A 19,346-nucleotide genomic window follows, 5' to 3' on the forward strand; every position below is an offset into this window, starting at 1 on the left:
CTGTCAACCAAGAAAAATAGAGAAATTAGAGGTTGCCGAGTTCAGCTGAGATGGAGCAAAAAAAAAAAAGTTATTGAGTGAGCTATGGAGAGCAGTGGAGGTCTGGGTGAAGGCCAGCAGCAGTTTAACTGGCATGCACTGGCTGGCATGAGTTACTGCTTTCATCCACCTTCTCCTCCCACTCACACAAACGCGCACATGCACCGAGTGCTTGGCAGGTCAGCCTGACCCGGTCTGAGCCAGTCAGTCAAGGGCCTGCTGCTATCAGAGAAGGCTGCTATGAAAGGCCTCTATATATAGAAGGCATGGCAGTGTTTCAACTCACTGGCCTACTGCGAGGCTGTCTCCCCTATTAACATGTCACTACAGCCCAGTGAGAACTTCGAGGCACAGCCAGAGCACTGAGAACTCCAGAGTTCGTGTAGGGATAGCGAGTGTGGCGAGCAGGGCTGCTCCCATCAGCATGTTTGGGGGGCCGATACTCATCACAAAATGAATAAATGAGAAAATGTTCACTCCAGTCCTTATTATTAGACCTGGTGGTCTCTTCTAAGAATAGTCTTAACCATATTATTGTACCCCTATGATGACACCGTCTTTGCATAGGACTTGTGGCTTGATTAAAATGGCCCGTTATGAAACATTCATTAAGAAATTATCAATAGGCCTTCCAAATATTATTCAGTAAATTCCGTTTATCAGACAAATGCTAAGTGATACATTTTATGTTATTTGGTAACCCCTCTTTTAATTAAAAGCAAAAATCATAAAAGGGCTTTAATTTTCTATTTTGGCCAATCACAGATTCAGTAATTTGGAGTGAAAATCTGTATCAGTGGCCGATAAACCGGAGTACCCCTAGTGACCAGCTCAGTGGCCTTGTGGTTAGAGTGTCCGCCCTGAGACTAGGAGGTCGGGGGTTCAATCCCCGGCCGGATCATACCAAAGACTGTAAAAATGGGACCCAGTGCCTCCTTGCTTGACACTCAGCATCAAGGGATGGATTGGGGGTATAAGTACTTGTGGGTGTACTTGTACACCAAGCTGCCTCACGCTACAGAAACAGGAGATAGGCCTGTGGGCCTCATGGCTCGGCAAGGCTACTTACTTACCCCTAGTGAAGCATGTAGAGATTTATAACTCTTATTGTTGTATTGTAAATGTGTAAATTGCTGATACTGCTGATGAAAGTAGTCATACTACAGTACAAAGGTACCGTAGTATGACTCCTTTCCTAAAGTGTACCTTTATTTTATAAACATGAACACTAAACATTTCCAACTGTCTCTGTCCCTCCTTCTCTCTCGCTGTCGCTCTTCATTATGCCCAACTCAGGTTGGGGAGAACTTCCCAATGCTCAGCCCAAGCCTGAGCCTGCCTGGGGAGAGCCAGCAGCTCCATCGTCTGCGGTGGACAATGGCACGTCGGCATGGGGAAAGTCCACCGGGGGCGTAGGAACATGGGGAGATGGGGGCCAACATGGGGGCCACGGGGCCCACGAGCCCTCCGGACCCTACGGCAGAGCCAACGGGCCCCCAGGCCCAGCACCTTGCAAGCCAGGTAACGCTCCCACAGATATATCTATAAGGTTCAGTGATGGAGGATGGCAACAGTAACATTTTAAGGGGAATGTTTACACATTACGTCAAAGGTGATCAACATTACTTGACAAAGACACACCCAATCAGTATTTTGTTTAAAGTAGACTTGTTTCTTAACAATATGCACAGGTAGTTTCTTCAGAATTGTTTCCATCTGTGTTGCATATTTGTGTGGCGGGAGTTGTTGCAGAGATTAATGCAATTCCATGCATCAGTGGGTCTTTGTTATTGGTGCTGTTATTTGGAAAAGGTTATGTAGGAAGGCATAGAGTGAATGGGGCATGACAAATGGCAACAGTGGCACCAAGTGGTCAGTTTGAGAATGACATCATACTCACCGGATGCTTCCATCTTCCTAGCGTTAACCTTTTTTTTATCATATATTTGGCACATTCTGTCACTTTGGCTTCTGTAATGGTTTTGCTCCCCCACTCTCCCAGGCCCCAAACTTATGCAAGATAGCTGGGGAGGTGCAGGGGAAGAGATGGGCATGTCAAGCGGCCAATGGGAGTCTGAGGACGGGGACATGTGGAACAGCCCCACCTCCCAGGAGAGCAGCTCCTCTGGCTGTAACTCCTGGAGCAATGGACCCAAGAAGGGTCCAAGCAAGGTCCGAGAACAGTTACAGGTATACTATATTTATGTTGCAGAACTCTTAAGAACCCATTAAGACCTGAGGACCATTCTACGAGTGCCTTCTAAATCAGTAGTTCTCAAACTTTTTCAGTGCCCACAAAATTATATATTTCTGGCTTTTGTCCCAGGGACCCCCAGACGAAAGATTTGTGAGACCGATGCTTTCTCGGTTTTAACCCATTCTGAACGCGAACCCCTTTTGGTGTTTTAAGCATTATGTTATACTTTAAGCAGATCTACAAGCTCATAGCGCGGCACCGAGTGCCGCACTACGAGCTTGTAGATCTTCTATTTTTGAAAAATCTTGAAAATGTGGTGCAAATCTTTGAATATATATTCTTTCAGAGCGAACGTTTTTTATTTATTATTTGTAGAATCGCCCTCAGGTCTAAATGGGTTAATGGGTTAATAATAATACCATTCATAATAATGTAACACCTGTAAAAAAAAAAATATATATATATATATATATATATATATATATAATACAATGTATAACTTTGATGAACCTGTGTGTTCACACAGGTTCAGGGGAAACTAAGCAACAAGGCAGATGATGCCTGGGTCATGAATCGTCTCATCAAACAGCTCACTGACATGGGATTTCCAGTAAGTTAGACTTTGTTCATTGATTACTTTATTAGCAGTTCGTGCAAAAGAAAGCACAGCAAGGTCAGCTAAGAGGATTTTAAAGCCTATGGTTTGTTTCCATCCTTTTGTACTCAATTCATCGAAATTGAGTACAAAAACATTTGACAGACAAATATACAATACTATGCAAGAACTTCAGACTCTCCTTACTGAGTGTGGAGTGAAACTGATTTATTACAGTTGCTCTGATGCTCTCCCACTTAATGTCCTTCAGACACGGAGGCCATTGTTTTCTGTGTGATTAATAGGCCTGACGACAATTCATGTTTTCCAAACTGTTGTTTGTGTCAGGAGTACATTTTACATAGAACACAAATTACATGGTGACAGTGACGTGCTTTTTATTTGATTCCCCTGAGCTTCCATACCATGAATAAAGGCCTCAGCCTGTATGAACGAGGGCACCAATTTGAATAGTTTCCATGCAAAAATATTCGCATGTCAGTATTTCACATTTTCTTAGCGTTTATTCGTCATGTCCGGTGTGTAGTTGTTCACTCGTTTATGTGTACATGGGAGAAATGCACACTAAACACCGAAACTCTTCCAACTGAAACGGAATGCATTTTTGCTTAAAGAGCATACAAGCCAAGTGGCAAATTCCCCGTAACATGAAGCGTGTTAGAAGTCAGCTGACAGTCCCACGTTGTCCATGTGTTCACAGAGAGACCCTGCTGAGGAGGCTCTGAAGAGCAACAACATGAATCTGGACCAGGCCATGAGTAAGTTTCTCCCTGTGTGTGTGCGCACTGTGCACATAGAAACCTTGTACATGTATTATAAAGCTGTTAGTTTTCAAGAAAATATGGAATGAAGAACCTGTGTTCCAATGGATCCAATGTAGTTATTATTTAGCCAAAAACTCTTGTTAATACTTTTCATTGGTTCCATGTTTATAAAAAACCCACAAACAAAACAATGCATCGACACATATTGTTTGCTTGTAGACCTGCTATTTTCACAATGCTTTGCCATGACATGCCCACAATAGGGCCAGATTGAAAGTAGTAAAGGATAAAGGTGTGTTTAATGTGTGTGTCTGTAGATTGTAGTGTGTCAATGGCTGCTCCTCCCTCCTTTCACCTCCCAGGCGCCCTGTTGGAGAAGAAGACCGAGCTGGACAAGCGGGGAATGGGCATGTCCGACTACAGCAACGGCCTGAACAAACCCATGGTGTGTCGGCCCTCTGCCCACTCCAAAGACGCCTCCGACCGCAACCCCTTCCTCGACAAGGTATGAGCCTAAACCCCGCTTCCTTTGGTGTGGTGGCCAGGTGGCGCCTGAGCCCTAAAATGACCAGTGATTCCCAACCTTAAGTTGTTTGTAATTTTCGTCAAATTATTATGCTTTTATTTTGACATTTTATAGTATCATTAAAACGGGTTGGGGGTCCACGACTCCACTTGCAATAACCTAACGGGAATCACCACGTCACATGGATGGCAGGTTGGCAATGGCTCATAGAATCGGGAATCGGAAAGGTTCCCGGTTTAAATACCAGCTCTACCTTCGGTTGTCTCTGAAGTGTTCTTGAGCAAGTCACTGAAAACCAGCCTGCTCGAGCAAATGGAACACAGGCGGAATTTAACTGGGTCTGGGAATCAAAAGGTCGATAATTCGCCTCCCGGCTGGGAGTTACACTTAACCCCAAAAAGCTCCCCGGGGGCCGTATTAATGACAGCCATTGCTCCTAATAGTTAGGATGGGTAAATGCAGAGGACACATTCTACGTGTGTGCCAATGTACTGTAGCTCAATCTTGTCCCTATAAAAAATGACTTATTTTGTCCCCAATTTGTCTTCCCTCTCTGTCTGTCTCTCTCTCTCTCTCTTTTCTCATTCTGCCTCTGCCTCGCCCCACTCTCCTCCTTTCCACTCCACCAATCTCTCTTTTCTTTCGCCCTCCAAACCCTTCCGTCTCTCTGAACCAGGATGGGGGCATGTCAGACGACGCCTCCCCCTCACCATTTCTGCCTTCCCCCAGCTTGAAGCTCCCCCTAACCAACAACGGCCTGCCTGGGCAGGGAATGGGACAGGGCAACCCGGGGCTGGCCATGCAAAACTTGAACAACAGACAGGTGACTCACGCAGGACACGTAACCTAGCCCTCCACTTGTTTTGGGTTTTTTTTTTTGTTGTTGCAGAAAACGCACTTTTCTGTCTGGGTTTTTGTTTCCATCAAGGTCCAACAGAGTCAAATCCTCTGGGTTACGTATTTTCTAAACTCTCCCAAGCTATAACACCAATTCACAGTAGTGTTCTTTATGGCACTGATTAGATTCACTGAAATGGTTCAAATACCACAAATGTACTGTAATAGTTGGCGGCGCTGGTGCAGAGGCCCGGCTGACAACTTGAATACGATATTGCATAATCGATGTTACAAAACATCTCATGACCACCATTATGTACATCATGTACATCTACTGTAGACATTGAATAATCTACAGCTGCAATGAGCGTTGGCTATTTGAATCCCGAACACGTATTCGGTGAATGCAACAACAGACCAACTGAATGAGTCCTCCCACTCTTTCTGACTCACACACATCCACATCCCTTTTTCTGCTATTGCTCACTCAAGTGTTTTTATGCGTGGACGACCTTGCCTGAAGTGACAATTGAAACTGGATAGTTGAGTCTTATCAAATGTCGTCCCAAGAGGCCACCTTGGCCCAGAAAACTCCCAGTGTGTCCTTGGAGCCCAAACAAAGGCCCTGGTATTACAGTGACTGAATAGAAGTACCTCTATCCCTCGGTGGAGAATAGGACATTCACAATAACCCCAAGGCCATTTAGGACGGGGACAAAAAGCACAATAATACGTTGTTGGAGGGTTTTTGAGTATTGTTTTTTGTATTGCTGTTACTGTTGTGAAATGACAGGAATGACATTGATCTGAGCTACAATGAGTGTTTGTTTGCGTGTTTCTACTTTTTTTTTAATTGAGTGGGTATATTGGTGTGAACTAAATATTAAAACAATGACTTGACAGCAGGTTGCTTACCGGTATGATCCAAAATGGAAGCACGCACATCTCCGGAAAAAAGTTGATGGGTGCTGAATCAAAAAACTAGAAGGTAGGATGTCCGCACACCGTTCTTAAGCTCCTAGTAGTTTTCTGATGAAGACCCGACAGGGTCGAAACGTTGAATCTATCCTTAACACATTTAGTACCGGAACTGCATCAAAATAAAGGCGCTGCTTGCGCCGGAGTAATCGCCAGAGTAGTGATCGCTTCCATTTTGAAAGCCATGAACCGGAAATACTTTCTTAAAAAAGTTGACTGACAAAGTGCCATCACAATCTCCGATCATCTTAATATATTTATATACGCTACAAAAAGAGTTCATATTTTGCGGGAGAGACGGATGAGGAGCAGAAACGCAGCGCCAGCATATCGATCCATTCATCACCACGGAGAGCGCCCTGGATGAGGAGATACGAGTCATTCTTTCCGCCGCGCTAACATGGGAGTCAATGACAAGCTAATAGTTTCACAGAGCGTTAGCATACGGCAAGCGAAAAGCGAAATGCCAAAAAAAAAAGAAGTAATTATTCTGAATATTATTATCTCGCCCCGCGTCGTTTGGACGTCGCTAGGACGTCCACAGACGTCTAAGGCACCTCTCGGTTCCAATCCTTATGACGTTTCAGGACGTATTATGTACAAAATGTGTTAACTCTTTCACTGCTAAGAGTAAATGATTATTTATTTCACCCAGTGCCAGCGATCCTTACATTTTTAAGTAGTCATAGATTATTTATGTCCACTACGATCAATCCCCCGACCGAGTCAAACGGCCGTGCCATTCCTTTGTTATTCTCCATAGAAAATCCCATAATGGTGGACCAAGAAGAGGAGATAATCGCATGAGAAAAACTCCTAGAATGGGAGAGGAATAGAGGATGCAAGCTGTTTTTTTTTACCGACCACATCATTTACTTGTTCCTGGTTACAAGAACAGTGAACTGGTGACTCACATGTTGCACAAGGGCGCCAGCTATCGCAAACCACTCAAAGCGTCTCATTGCGAGTGCAGTGAGAGTTGCCTTGGCTGAGACCCACCCAGTCCTGCCACACTGTGGAGACTACCTCTTCCTTTGGTGTGGCGCCTAAACCCTAAACTTCACAAAAACTACACCTAAGCCTAACCTTAACCCGGCCTAATCTCACAGAAAAAACCTAAACCTACTTTGTGTGTGTGTGTGTTGTGTAGATGCAGAGTGGAATGTTTGGCAGTAGCGGGGCAGCACAAGCCCGGGCCATGCAGCAGCAGCAGCCTCCTCAGCCATCAGTGCCACCTCTCAGCTCCCAGCCTAGTCTACGCTCTCAAGTGCCTCAGTTTCTCTCCCCTCAGGTACACACACACACACACACACGCACACGCGCGCACACACACACACACACACACACACACACACACACACACACACACACACACACACACACACACACACACACACACACACACACACACACACACACACACACACACACACACACACACACACACACACACACTCACACACACACTCACACTCACTCAAACTATAGTTTGCACACCCAAGCTTGCTTCAGAGTCTCTCTAGTCTTAGTCTTAAGCGTTATTCATAGTCTGGATTTTTGGAACCACAACATGACGTCACGAGCCGTGGTGAAGAGCAAACCACCGCCACCGCCCCAGCCCTTCTCTCTGTTTGTACTCACCACCGCTCTACGTTGGTCACCTCACCACCGAAAATCCAGACTATGCCTTAGCAATTAGAACTGCAGACTCACTCTCAATCTTCCACCGTGATCACTCGACCTTGGCCGGCAGGAATTGCCGTAGCAGGCTTATGCAAAGGCTACAATGTAATATAGATATGTAGACAGACGCCATGACCTGACATCCTCCTTGGTTACTATATATTCTTTTTTTAATGTTTTTTTGTGGCTCTCGCCTTTATTTTATATTTTTTATGGAGGGACAGACAGTAGGCTGACAGTAAATGGGGAGAGAGATGGGGGAGTGACATGCCGTAAAGGCCGTCGGGATCGGGAGTCGAACCCGCGGCACACTGCCAGGCTGGATTACCAGCCAAGGTGCCTGGACCGCTGAGCCACGGCCCCAGGCCCTTGAATACTATTTCTATGCATTTGATGTATTACCTTGTGTTGTCACAACGCCTAAAATAATGCACGTGTGAGTGGCTGTCCATGGGGGGGAGGTATTGTACAATTTATTTTCTCATTTCACACACTGTAAAGGGCGAATCACCATGGCTTTTCTCTGCCTTTTCTCTGCCAGCAGCATTACTGATGGACTGTCCTCTTCATGTTTGCCACCCCTCTAGGTTCAAGCACAGCTCTTGCAGTTTGCAGCAAAAAACATTGGTCTGAACCCTGCACTTTTAACCTCACCAATAAACCCTCAACAAATGACCCTGTTGTACCAACTTCAGCAGCTGCAAATGGTACGTCGGAAGCCCGCTGTTCACTCTCACTCTCAGTATCAGAACATTTACTTTTGAGCCTAAATCATAGTTTAGAAAATAACAGAGTTTCCTCGAACAACATCATCTTGCAACAAACATTGAGCAGAAATAATGTTCCTGATTTAATTTTGAAGGCCCCTGTCCTTGATCCAAGCTGAAAATTAAATCAACCTTCACGGAGACGCATAATGTGGGATTAGACCCTTTTCTTAATTTAGTTTTTAGATATAAATGATATGAGAGTAAAACTGAGTTCAGCAACATAAGTGTTTTTAGACAAATATTGACTGTATATTTGATCAAACCTTGATTTATTTTCTCGAAACTTGTACTGATGCAATCAATAATAGAATGAATCATCTTTTGTCTTCTCAGGCGTACCAGCGTTTACAAATCCAACAACAGATGATGCAGGCTCAGCGCAATGTTTCCGGTCCCATCAGACAACAAGAGCAGCAAGTGAGTGCATTTTCTCACGCTAGCGAGGAAGCACACACGCAGTCGCGCACGCACGCACGCACGCACCCGCACGACTACTGCCGCACACAATCTTAATGGTGGTACAGTTTTAGATACCATAGATCAGGGGTGAGCATCTTTGACCATGGTGAGGGCCAATATATTTCCACCCTCACTCCAGAGAAGTGAGGGTGTGAATATTTTTGCTATTTTTGAATTGGAATCCTGAAAAGTAACCTTTTTATTGAATCTCAAAGACAATACTAGTCATGAAGTAATTAAAGAGTTTGGAATTGTAACAGCTGAAATCAATATGTATTCTGATATTAACATGAGGGAATGAATTAATTAATTAAGTGAAGGTGGGGGCCGCATGTGGCCCCCGGGCCGCCAGTTGCCCACCCCTGCCATAGATCATTGGTTCCCAAACGTGTTCATGTCAAGGACCCCCAAATTGACACTAATTAGCCTGCGGACCCTCATTTGACACTTATGCCAGGGACCCTCATAAGAGAAGATCTTTACGGCTCTAGCAGAGATTCTCAACCTGTTTAATTTCAACGTAGACTAATGCAGTTTGACATGCATTAGTCTACGGACCTTTTAATGGCATTTCTGTCTCTGGGACTCCCAATTTATATTGTAAAATCAATGTTAATTTAACTAAGTGTACAAATGGAACCAAATGAACACGTTATGGTCCATTTGGTTCCATTTGTACACTCTCAGAGTTACAGACCCATTTGATTCCAAACTATCATTTAGCTGGGGAGCCCCTGGAACTGCATCAAGGACCCCTGGGGGTCCCCGGACCCCACTTTGGGAACCACTGCCGTAGATTACAACAAAACACACATGTGACATGCATTGCTAAAGTGATGTTGCACATGATATGCTTGCGTGCAAAATACTTCATATAGGAACTTGTGGTTCTGTTTGGAATTGACAAACTCTCTTCTCCTTTTTCATGAATTGGCATTGCACACACTTATGCACATGTAAGTGGAGCTTCAGTGGAATGTATTCAATGTAGTGATAATAGGTGTTTATCGCCATCATCGCTTTCATATCACAGTACATTAAAAATGAGCAATTTAGGCATTATAGCCGATGCTCTTAATCCAGAGCGACATGGTAGTACATCAAATGCATAGAAATAGTCATCAAGGATCATAAGCAAGATAAGAACATAACATCCGTCTAACAGTAGAATATCTGTACAATGAAACGATGAGTATACACTATAGAGTGCTATGTCTACATAACATTCTATCTAATGCTATCTATGCTATTAATGTGTGACCAACTGGTCACCACCACCCAGGGCAAGGAAGGACACGACACAGGGCAGCTTTATTATGTTTGGAGCTTTATTCCTCCCAAGTCGAGGGAATAACAATTTGAAAGCATCACAATATTACTTTACACAGGAAAGCAGATAGCTCTCCACTGTCCGGACACTCGGTCAGAGGCTTCCTTGAGTGTTTGTGGACATTTATCCTGTTTGTGCCTTGATTAAGTTCATGCAAACAGGTGCGCAGCCACACCCAGTTCTGAGTCCAGTCATAGTTTGACTCAGGCCAGGTGGTTGGACTGCTTAAATCAGTCATCCTCCGTCTCACATTAGTGTTTTGGTGATTTCACTCTATAATGAGGTCTCTTAATTTTGTGAGTATTTGGCACCTGCGACGCTGCGTTTTGCTCAGAAATGAACGAAAACCACGTTCCTCTGCCGACACCACGTCCTCTCTGACGCCTGTCTTCCTCCAGGTCGCACGTACAATCACCAACATGCAGCAGCAGATCCAGCAGCACCAACGGCAGCTGTACCAGGCGCTGCTGATGAAGCAACAGCAGCAGCCTCCCTCCTCTCACTCCTCGTCCTCCTCCTCGTCCTCCTCCTTGTCCGGCCTGCACCCCCCTGGTGGCCCCGCCGGCGGCCCCGGTAAATCAGCCCTGGACCCGTTCCCGGGCCCACATCAGGCCCCGGGCCTCTCCGACACACTGCACACCAAAGAGCCGCCGTCTTCGCCCCACAACAGCTACAGCACCTATCCTCTCTGTGAGTCTGCGGTCGATATGGACGGGCAAACGCTGTGGAGATAAATCCTACGTTCAAATTAGTTTTCTTTTAGCCAACATAAAGACCTGTTTGGTCATGCCGGTAGATGACCGTATACTGTATAGTGCGTCAACCGCATAATCACAAGACCCGTGTTACATGTCGTTCCTCCTCTACTCTCAGCATTCTCTCTCTCTCTCTCGACACTGCCCCATCCATACAAAGCTGAACAACTACCTAAAAGTAATCTTAACCACTTGAACCCCAGCATCCCTATTCTGGGGGGGAAAGTGTACCGAGTACATTTAACACGTTGACTGCGGAGAATTGAAATCGTGAAATAACCTTCACTGCTGAGTATTTCACTAACCTTTGAAGAATCATGCTGGCGCTAATCCGTAGGTCCGTTTCACAAATATTCCGCCTGAATATATTCCAGTCACGTGGTCCAAACGCGTGAAGTGTCCTACTGTGTCCGCTGGCAACCATGTATCTTTTAACGGTTCTACTGCGAATCACGCTTAACCCACATTTGAATCAAATATTCCACGCTGCCGAGATTGTTTTATTACCTTTAGAGCATACGCTGAAGTATTTGGGCTTTTGATCCGTGAAAATCCGGCGAAAAAACGTTCGTCCGTTTGTTATGAACGATTGCACCACCCGCCATCTTGGTGCGCCACAAGACCCTCCTCCATGAGGCGTTGTACCCCGTTCATTTGCATTGGCCTCAATTTCCCAGAAGCCCTAGAAGCCCACAGCATGTGTTGATTTCCGGTTTCGTCATCATAACATGATGTCTCCAGCCTGCTCCGCGGCAAAGACGGAGTTTCTTTTTCATTATTAAAATATGGTGAATTAAACGCATAACACATTATGCACAGTGGAACCCTGGATTAAACAATTAGCGGCCGTCAAACTGTTTTAAAAGTGATCAAAAACAGCAAATTAAACAATGAAAACGGGAATGTCGTGATCCGCGTGGAAAGATCTCTTTATCAATGAAGTCAGGACTGTCGTGATCCGCAGGCAGACTGTTGGTAACACCCAGCTGTGTTCTCTCTCTCCCCTACAGCTGGACTGAATCCAAACATGAATGTAAACTGCATGGAGGTGGGAGGTATGTCCATGAAGGAGCCCCCGCAGCCCCAGTCCCGTCTGTCCCAGTGGACACACCCCAACTCCATGGACAACCTCTCTGGCAACTCCTCACACATGGACAACAACCTCAATAAGCATGGTAAGCCATGCACAGAATGACAAGAAAACGCTCGCGCACACACACACCGAGGGCTCCAAAGTGACTGATGCACCAAAAACTGACCCGTGACGTTTCTTCAGACATGCACAGTGCACAGCTTTGGGATATTCTACCCATCACATGCCTTTGCCACACAGTATTTGAAATGATGCATAGTTGAGAGTAGTTCATCCAAAACGTGACTTGTTTTTGATCAATTACACAACCCTGCATGAAGCCTTGAATTCATGGCTCGCATTCCTGAGCCAATAATTCGATGTCTTCAGTTTAGGAATAAAAAGGAATTCAAGGCTTAGTGGTGTTTGTAATTGATAGGAAATAAATAAGTCGTAACTACTCCTTCAACCACTTAAACCCTATATCCTTAGTTAATCATGGTGCCCCAGTGGTCCGTACTTGCCCCCCCCCCTTTTTCCCCCCCTCTACACCAAATCTCTTTGCCCGAAAATAGCTCGTAGATCAGCTATATTAAATGCCTAGAATATGGATGCTGTGTGTTGAAAAAGTGTCTTCTCTTCCGTTTGGTTCTCTCAGGTGCCATATCCGCTGCCTCTAATGGAAAACCCCCCCAGCTGGAGGACTCTTACAGTCCCTATCTGATGTCTAGCTCGGAGTCCCCCAGCAGCCCCCTGGTGCCCCCAGACAGCTGGGGCCAAGGCAAGAGTCCTAACGAGAAGATCTCTAATGGGACCAACATCAACTGGCCCCCAGGTGAGGACCGTGTCCGTGGAAGAGTGGTAGTTCTTTTTTTTTTTTTTGTGACTTAAAATGTTATTATCATTTTTCAAGTAGAAGATCCAATGAACAAAAGGACAATTACACGAAAAGCACATACACAGAAAATAAAAAAGAAATGTAAAGTAAAGTCAAACTTTCTAATTTCTAGTGACTTAGGAGCTCCAAATTGACCTCTTAAGGGTTTGAAAACATGAATGTCAATCTTTTTTCTCTTTCGTAATTGAATAACCTGCTGGTCTTTTCCTTTTCTCGCCCCAGAATTCTGCCCAGGTGTTCCATGGAAAGGCCTTCAGAATATCGACCCTGAGAATGATCCCAACATGACCCCTGGCAGTGTCCCCAGCGGGCCCACCATGAACAACAACATCCACGATGTCAACCGATACCTAATGAGGGACAGGAGTGGAGGTACGAACAGAGGCATAGTTGATCAAAGAAAACACAGCCACAAATAATACAAATCTTCTCAACACATTCCCCGCTTTTCACGTAGATCTGAGTCATTTCAAATTCCGCGGTTGTGCGCTATTGGCGTAGATCTAAAGCCAAATTATCCCTTCGTAGTGGTTATGATAGTTTGCGTCGTAATGCTACTTACATTAGCATTGGGTTGCTAGGTGATGAAGTAAACAGAAAATGAAACCGTCCATCTTGTTTGCCGCGCGCATCCACTCACTGTTGTTGTTCCTTTCAAATGCCTTTATCTCGGTTTCCTTTCCCAGATTGCATCTCTGGTCAAAACAAGCTTTATTTGACGGCATATAGCCAGGGGGTCCCCAGGCAAATGAGAAGTCGTTTAACTGTAATTCAATTCAATTTTGAGATATTATAAATTACTAGAGCGGTGCCCGTGGGGCCTCTACAGAGGTGCCCGTTAGGCACTGGCCTACTTGGAACGATGCAAGTTGGAAATGCTTGCCCCACCCAGATATTATGTCTGTCCCTTTTATGCCCATATATGGAGTTCTTTGTCAGGCATGGCCAAATATGGAGTCTGCCAGCTCGTGGAGTTCTGTGTCAGGCATGCCCAAATATTGAGTGTTGTGAAGGCCAGAACAGGCCAGCTCTATATATGGACGCTAGGCAGGGGCCCGATCTTCTGGCGTGAGTGTGGAAATACTGTATAGTGGCCCTCTCCAACATCAAAGTTGCCCACCATTGAATTAACTAACTACGCCTTTTGTTAACGACCCAAAGGCACAGGTCCTACTGTCTGTGAACCTATAGTAACCATTAAGGAAGGAAGTTCCTTTACTGTATGTGACAGACTGTGTGCACACAAGTGATATCTGATTGCGAAAGTGAAAAGCTTCCTTTTTTCTCTCTCTCTCTCTCTCTCTGATATCTGATTGCGAAAGTGAAACGCTTGCTTTTTCCTCTCTCTCTCTATCTCTCGCTCTGACTTTATTTTCACACTAGTATTTCCTCACACATTGATTTAGTTACACATTTTACATTACACATTGTGGGCTTGTAGATCGGCTATTTTCAAATGTCCGAAATGTATATACTGTAGGGCTAAACTGGGTAATGTATGTTTTGTAATAATAATCAAAATCTATAATGTTAAGTTTTCAAATAATTGTAGTGGAAAAGTACAATATTTTCCTCTGAGATGTAGTGGAGCACGAGTATAAAGTACCGGTATTGGAAATTGGACAAACGTTAATAAAGTAAAAGTACCTCAAAATGTTACTTAAGTACAGTACTTTAGTAAAAAAACAAACAATACTATATATACAATAAGTAAAAAAATTACTTAGTTAACTTCTCCAACACAGCTCCAAAGTGCTTTCAGTAGTAACTTGCATCTCACACTCCCTCTATGTTGCAGGTAAAATGTCCGACATGAAGTCTACCTGGTCTTCTGGGCCCATCTCCCATAACCAGGCGTCTCTGTCCCACGAGCTGTGGAAGGTTCCTCAGGGGCCTCGCAGCGGCGCGGCCCCCTCCCGCCCCCCGCCAGGCCTCAGCAACCCAAAGCCCTCGGGGTCCACGTGGGGAGGCAACTCCCTGGGCCTGGCACAAGGCTGGAGCAGCGCCTACACCGCCGGTAGGTCATCTCAAGCCCTACACACACCGGGTGCGCAGCGACGCGGCACAGGCGTTGCTGCGCGGCAACGCCTGGAAAATAGAACAGTGGTGTATCGGAGTGTCAGGCGAGGCGTGAACGCCGCCGGTGTGCGATAGGTTCATTGAAAATAATGGAGGCGGCTGTTTTGACGCGCGGCGTTCGCAGACGGTGTGTGTAGCCCTTTACACTACAGTACCGTGGCAAAGCAGCACTTTCACTCAAACACAAAAAGGGTCCGTCTGTCTTGCCATAGTTCATCCTTATAATAATTCAGCGAATCTCTGAATGTCTGAATGAATGTCCCTGACAGCGCTTTATCTCATCATTAACTGCACGAATCACTCCCACTTTTCACACAGGCATGGACCAAAATTATATGGAGGTCTTAACGGAGCCCTTTTTTCGATTTGACACATTAATGATTTATAATGAATTTATTAGTGGATTAAAAAAAGCAAAAATGGCTATTGTACTGTCAATATCACATGAATATGAATGCAAAGTAGCGGTCCATGTGTGGACAGGCTACCTGTCGCCGTTGTGCATGGTGAGATGTGTGCAAACCGTGTAGTTTATCAGGAGAAGAATACCAAAGGATGCAACATTAATTTATTAGTGAATTAACCTCGCACCCTCACACACCTGCGTCCCTTAGCGACACCTGCATCACAGCCCACCGTTCTCACCGTTACCCCACTGGCATGCTTCCTCTAGCTAGCGCTGCAACACAACAAATTGTGCCCTATACAATTTGGCGCCGCTGACTGTGTGTGTGCGTGTTGCATCGTTTGGTAGTCTTCTCCTGATAAACTACACGGTTTGCACACATCTCACCATGCACCGCGGCGACAGGTAGCCTGTCCACACATGGACCGCTACTTTGCATTCATATTCATGTCATATTTACAGTACTACGGCCTTCACAGTGTGTGTGTGTGTGTGTGTGTGTGTGTGTGTGTGTGTGTGTGTGTGTGTCAGGAGGCGGCGTGTGTGTGTGCGCGCGCGTGGAGAGGGACGCTAAAACTGTCAACACTTCTACTAAAGAAAGAGGCAGCGATGGCGCCATAAGTCCATAACCATACATTCGGGGACATAAATTGCGCTAAAAACTTCTAAACTTTTAAACCGCAGCAGCTTACAGCATTCTCCTAGCTGTTGCTAAGCTACATTAGCATAGGAACGGAACCAAAACAGTGTTGGGCAATCACCAGGGTTGCCACATTGACTGAGGGAAACAAGCAACCAGGTATATGAAAATGTTAACAGGCCAGAATAAGTCAGAAAATCCGAAAATAAATCTACAATAAGCAACAATATAGCTGACTGTCAAACATCATTGTCCAATGTTGTTTCAGAGCAGTGGTTCTCAAACATTTTCATGTCATGGACCACTAATATTCTATATATATATATATATATATTTACTATATATATATTTGCTGTTCATATATTCAGAACGGGTAAGGACTAGTAATTATAATTTATAATATTTATAAGCATTCTTCTGACGCTATGACTTATACCAGAAGCTTTTTTTTATTTTGCAAACTGCAAAGTTCCTTGCGAGGAACTAGAACAAGTTGTTTACACGTATTAATCAAATCTGTCTTATGTTACGTACCACCACAACTAGTTTGCTTGAAAACATCCTAATATCTATTATTAATTCTAATATTTATTTAGTTACTGGAAAAAAATCATTGAATTTTGGTTTAATTCATGAAAGGTTTAGCTTTTTTGGGGAATGTTTTTTGAAAATGTTTTGAAATAACGGTAATTAAAAAACACATTTAGGAAAAACTGACACTTCCCCTCGGCAGCGCAGAAGTGATTGAAGATGCTGATTAGCTGTGGTTGTCACCGCACTTTCTACTCTTGTGTAGGATCACACCCATGCCAAAATGTGCCGTTCTGTTGTCAAACTGCCATCTTGAGGTTTTTGAGGTGGAAGCTGTCCGACGTCCAAACTAGGTCACACTTATGTTCAACAGCACACTGTGTAAACAATACAGTTGACTGTTGATTTTGTCGACTAAAGCGATGACGAAAATTTTTCATTGACTAAATTAAAACTATGTTAAGATGACTAAAACTAAGACTAAATATATTGACAATTTTGTCAACAGATGAAAAGTGAGAGACTAGTGTAGAAGTGATCCAGTAGAACTAAGACAGGTCATTTTATGTTTGGTTGCGCTTGGGTGTTGCGCTCTGAAAATAGCAGATCTACAAGCTCACAACATGTGCACTATTTTCAGCATGCAATGTGTCATCAGGCTTTACGATGCCATCAAGGCCCCCCAAAATACATTTTTGTCGACAAAATCAACTGTAGATTTAGTCTACAATCTTATGATATTTAGTCGACTAAAAACTAGACTGACACTAAAACATTTCAGATGACTAAAATATGACTAAAACTAAATTACATTTTATTCAAGACTAAATCAAAATTAGCTGTCAAAATCTAACACTGGTGCAACAGAACATCATTAGTGGCCAGCAGTGACAATGATGTCCTTTATGTCCTATACTGTAACAAGAGGTAGATACTAGATTGAGCATCTGACATTTATTTATTTGTGTTTTCAGAACTCATTCAATGGCATATTAGACCGTGCATCTACCCATCTTGATTGATGAATGTTTTTTTCCCCCCTCATCACTCTCACTCTCTGTCACACACACACACACACACACACACACGCGCACGCACACAGCGCACACAGAGGCCACCACCTGGAGTACAGACAGCTCCAACAGAACCAGCACCTGTGTGGTATTGAGGAATCTCACCCCTCAGGTTGGTAATCTTTCACTCATGTTGTAGACTAGAGCTTAGTGCTTCTCCCTACTAGCCCTTTTTCGGATACTCGGACAAGCATGTAAAACGTTGCACGGCGCTTAGTGAAAATGTACCTCACTTGTCATGTTGTGTCCAATATCCAGAACTGAACTGAACTGAACTGTGCTCCATTTGCATGTGCCACATTGCTAATCCAAGGTTTTTGTAGCTCTACCCCAAAGTCCTTTGGGGTAGAGGTGAGAAATCATGCAGTAACATAACATTGTAGCAAGTTAAAAGTGAGAAATGCATACATACATACAGAAATGCAGTCAAAATGACACTGTCTGTAAATTGAGCAACTGTGAGATTAACGTGTGTGTGTGTGTGTGTGTGTGTGTGTGTGTGTGTGTGTGTGTGTGTGTGTGTGTGTGTGTGTGTGTGTGTGTGTGTGTGTGTGTGTGTGTGTGTGTGTGTGTGTGTGTGTGTGTGTGTGTGTGTGTGTGTGTGTGTGTGTGTGTGTGTGTGTGTGTGTGTGTGTGTGTGTGTGTCAGATTGATGGTTCAACTCTGAGGACCCTGTGCATGCAGCACGGCCCCCTGATCACATTCCACCTCAACCTGACCCAGGGCAATGCTGTGGTGCGATACAGCTCCAAGGATGAGGCTGCCAAGGCACAGAAGTCCCTGCACATGTAAGATACACGTTGACTAGTTTGTTTGTGTGCATGTGGGAGGTGTCATTAAAGACTAGGTGAAATGGCAATTTCGGTCATTTTAGTTTGACGTTTAACCAGACAGTGGCCTTGTGGTTAGAGAGTGTCCGCCCTGAAACTGGGAGGCCCGGGTCATACCAAAGACTGTAAAAATGGGACCCAATGCCTCCCTGCTTGGCACTCGGCATCAAAGGGTTGGATTGGGGGGTAAAATCAACTAATCAAATGATTCCCTGAGTACGGCGCGGCTGCGGCTCACCGCTCCTTGGCTGCGGCTCACCGCTCCAAGAGATGGGTCAAATGCGGAGAACAAATTTCACTTCTGTAACGTGTGACAAATCGTACGACTTTGACTTTGACTGTCTGAAATGGAAGCCTGTTCTGAACCAATCAGAGTGTTGCAACCCTTCAGGCTATGGGATGTTAGTAGCTCCGCTACACACTGTTTGTTTACAAGTGAGAGACAGACGGCCAGCAAAGCATGTTTGCTACTACGTGGCTTATTTATAACCTATAATGTTTTGTTTTCAGATGCATATTTTAGCGCGCTGATTAAGTTTAAAATTAGTAATGTCATCTTGAATGAGATTAATAACGGAGTAGTTATGTAATCACAATCAGCTGTGTTTGGAGGAACATGCAGCAATGGGAATGAAACGGGAGAATTAAATCAAGATTCTTCAGGCCGCGTTACGCATCACGCAGCACATTTTCATTCAAAGGATGTCATTCAAATTGGCTTGATATACACACACATTTTCCCATTGTTAGGTCTATTGTTAGGTATGATATGATGACCACGGATATGCTCTAAAAGAGTGAGAAATGTATTTTTGGTTTCACTACATCTTTAATGCTATTCCATGTGGATGAGAGGTTTTATT

The 19,346-nt window shown here is 44.4% G+C and overlaps 1 protein-coding gene across 1 annotated transcript in view; it reads left to right on the forward strand.

The window, feature by feature from the left end:
- LOC308312141 (trinucleotide repeat-containing gene 6C protein-like) overlaps nucleotides 1–19,346 on the forward strand; it is a 73,005-nt gene that overhangs the window by 45,729 nt on the left and 7,930 nt on the right. The window contains exons 6-21 of the mRNA XM_080758895.1: nucleotides 1,336–1,560; nucleotides 2,042–2,229; nucleotides 2,763–2,846; nucleotides 3,553–3,610; nucleotides 3,979–4,121; nucleotides 4,819–4,965; nucleotides 7,108–7,248; nucleotides 8,228–8,347; nucleotides 8,744–8,827; nucleotides 10,598–10,889; nucleotides 11,965–12,129; nucleotides 12,685–12,861; nucleotides 13,147–13,296; nucleotides 14,723–14,941; nucleotides 17,683–17,765; nucleotides 18,302–18,441. Of these exons, the coding sequence (XP_080615021.1) occupies nucleotides 1,336–1,560; nucleotides 2,042–2,229; nucleotides 2,763–2,846; nucleotides 3,553–3,610; nucleotides 3,979–4,121; nucleotides 4,819–4,965; nucleotides 7,108–7,248; nucleotides 8,228–8,347; nucleotides 8,744–8,827; nucleotides 10,598–10,889; nucleotides 11,965–12,129; nucleotides 12,685–12,861; nucleotides 13,147–13,296; nucleotides 14,723–14,941; nucleotides 17,683–17,765; nucleotides 18,302–18,441 (2,416 nt within the window). The remainder of the gene's footprint in view (nucleotides 1–1,335; nucleotides 1,561–2,041; nucleotides 2,230–2,762; nucleotides 2,847–3,552; nucleotides 3,611–3,978; nucleotides 4,122–4,818; nucleotides 4,966–7,107; nucleotides 7,249–8,227; nucleotides 8,348–8,743; nucleotides 8,828–10,597; nucleotides 10,890–11,964; nucleotides 12,130–12,684; nucleotides 12,862–13,146; nucleotides 13,297–14,722; nucleotides 14,942–17,682; nucleotides 17,766–18,301; nucleotides 18,442–19,346) is intronic.

Source organism: Protomyctophum bolini, assembly GCF_963924005.1.
Source record: "Protomyctophum bolini genome assembly, chromosome: 3".
Taxonomy (NCBI): Eukaryota; Metazoa; Chordata; class Actinopteri; order Myctophiformes; family Myctophidae; genus Protomyctophum; species Protomyctophum bolini.